Source organism: Budorcas taxicolor, chromosome 7 (genome assembly GCF_023091745.1).
Source record: "Budorcas taxicolor isolate Tak-1 chromosome 7, Takin1.1, whole genome shotgun sequence".
Taxonomy (NCBI): domain Eukaryota; kingdom Metazoa; phylum Chordata; class Mammalia; order Artiodactyla; family Bovidae; genus Budorcas; species Budorcas taxicolor.
The window spans coordinates 41,608,457-41,611,321 of record NC_068916.1 but is presented as its reverse complement, the minus strand read 5'-3'; the positions used below and the strand labels follow the sequence as shown (position 1 = coordinate 41,611,321).

Here is a 2,865-nt window from a genome sequence, read left to right as displayed (position 1 = left end):
TATTTGTGGTTTGTGTTAAAAGATATTACTTGCTACAGTTACAATTAGATCCTGGGGAAAGGTATGGATTACTTAAATGAAAAGTTGAATGAATTGAAAAGACTGCCTTCAAACACCGAATAATACAGTCTGCAGAGAAATGAAAAACAATATTGTGACAATTTAACACATTTCAATTACGCACTTTCTCCTGTGCCATGGGCTTTCATTTTAAATTATAGCTAAATAGCAGTGTTCTTATCTTTCTTTGATCTCTATATTTAATTATTAGAAACGCACAGAGCAAAGACATAGAAAACATAATATTAAGAATAAATTACTAGAAAGATGTAAAATATCAGTCCTATTTTAACATTTTTCACTCTTTGTTATTGGCGATAATATTTAACTAACTTCCTGTTTATTTAGAAAATGGGAATCAAAATACTTATATCACATGGTTGTCGTAGGATGCAAAATAATTTCAGGCTTCTGAGGTAAGGGAATCTGCCTTTCTGTGCATGAGATGCAGGAGAGGTGAATTCGATCCTCAGGAGAAGATAATGGCAACCCACTCCAGAATTCTTGCTGCTTAGCTTGAGGTACACTGCTAAGTCGCTTCAGTCATTCCTGACTCTGTGCGGCCCCATAGACGGCAGCCCACCAGGATCCCCCGAGCCTGGGATTCTCCAGGCAAGAACACTGGGAAGGGTTGCCATTTCCTTCTCCAATGCATGAAAGTGAAAAGTGAAAGTGAAGTCGCTCAGCCGTGTCCGACTCTTCGCGACACCATGCACTGCAGCCTACCAGGCTTCTCCGTCCATGTGATTTTCCAGGCAAGAGTACTGGAGTGGGGTGCCATTGCCTTCTCCGAGCATGAGGTATAGCAAATATTAAAAGCTCAAGAAACATTATATCTTGATATGGGCCAGTATCCTTGCTTATAAAAGCCCATGGACAGAGGAGCCTGGCAGGCTGCAGTCTATGGGGTCACAAAGAGTCAGACTACTGAGGGACTGAGGGAGCGCGCGCGCGCACACACACACACACACACACACACACACACGGTAGACTGACAATTCTTAACAACTTCCTATTATACCAATCATTGAATTTAATTTTCTCTTCAAGCATTACTAAAGAAGAGATAGCTATAATATGGTTATAATGCTAATAACTTGAATAATTTGACAATGGGTAATGATAAATACTGGGACTAAGTTTGCTGACATTTGAAGTCTGCACATTTTCCCAGCCACCTTTTCAAGGCTTCTCTGACCTCACAGTTCCTCCAACTGTAGATGAGGGGGTTCAGCACAGGAGTAAAGATAGTGTAGAATGCTGACACAACCTTATCATGGTTAGCTGACCTATAGGATTTGGGTCTCATGTAGATAAAAATAGCAGGTCCATAAAAGAGTGCCACCACAGCTAAATGGGAGGAACAGGTGGCGAAAGCCTTCTTGAGGGCTTCTTGAGAACGCAAATGGAGAACAGCAGAGAGAATAAGGCCATAGGAAGTCAGAATGAAGGAAAAGGGAATTAGGAGCATTAACACACAGCAAACATACATGACATTTTCAAAGACTGATGTGTCAGCACAAGCCAAACGCACCAACATGGGGGCCTCACAGAAGAAATGATCGATCTCGTGAGCACTGCAAAATGGGAAGCTCAGTGTAGTGGCCGCTTGCATGAGCCCATCAGCTGCCCCCAGGAACCAAGAGCCCAAAGTCATTTGAATACATAATGGCCAGTTCAGGAGTACAGGGTATCTCAGTGGGTGGCAAACAGCTACATAACGGTCATAGGACATGGCAGCTAAGAGGAAACTCTCTCCACCACCAAGCATGAGTGAGACAAAAATCTGCAACCCACAGCCAGCAGGAGAGATGGATTTGTTCCATGTCAGGTAGGCAGCAGCCATTTTGGGCACGATGGAGGAAACCAGCATCAGGTCCATGAGGGAGAGTTGGCTCAGTAGGAAGTACATGGGCCTATGGAGTCGGGGGTCCAGGAGAATCAGGAGAAGCATGAGAGCATTGGCCATCAAGGAAGCAATGGCCATCGTCAGCACCATCATAAATAGAAAGAGGTGGGATTTTGTGTGCTTAAAGATTCCTAGGAGAATAAAGTCTGAGGTTGCATTTCTCTTCTCCATGATTTCTGCTGGATATGACACTGGAAATGGAAAAAAAAGAAAATGTAAGGGCTTTTATTATCCAAAAATCATAGTTCAACTTCTTAACTTCTGGGTATGTAGTGGATATGGGATCCAAGGACCTGATTCAATGCCTTACTTCCTGTTTATAATGAGTCTTCTTGACCTATCATCCACTTCTCTATAATGGAATGTTAATAAATGTTAATATTTTCAGTAAAGTGAAAGTGAAAGTGAAGTTGCTCAGTCATGTCTGACTCTTTGAGACCCCATGGACAGTAGCCTACCAGGCTCTGCCATCCATGGGATTTTCCAGGCAAGAATACAGGAGTGGGCTGCCATTTCCCTCTCCAGGGGATCTTCCCAACCCAGGGATTGAACCTGGGTCTCCTGCATTGCATACAGAAGCTTTACCGTCTGAGCCACCAGAGAATACTGTATTAACTAATTGAGATGATAGATTAAAATAGATCAAAAGCAGAAAACGATGTCAAGGGTTAAATAATTGTAAATAGTTACTTTGACTGTACATTTTGTATTGTTATTTTATGCTCTTATTATGTGTACTGAAACCAAATTAACTTATTGAGGAAATAAACACTCATTTAGAAATTTGTCATCTATATTTTTTTAATCACAGGTAATTTTTTCTAAATTTTGGAAATTGTAACATATTCAATCTAGTTTTTTTTTTCTTTAATATATAACAAGAAATTATAGTTCCT

General features: G+C 41.0%; 1 protein-coding gene across 1 annotated transcript; it reads right to left on the bottom strand.

The window, feature by feature from the left end:
• Positions 1 to 1,195: 1,195 nt before the first annotated feature.
• LOC128050997 (olfactory receptor 2T12-like) lies at positions 1,196 to 2,155 on the bottom strand. Its single transcript, XM_052643505.1, has one exon. The coding sequence runs from the start codon at positions 2,138 to 2,140 to the stop codon at positions 1,196 to 1,198; it is 945 nt and encodes a 314-aa protein (XP_052499465.1). The 5' UTR covers positions 2,141 to 2,155.
• Positions 2,156 to 2,865: the final 710 nt, after the last annotated feature.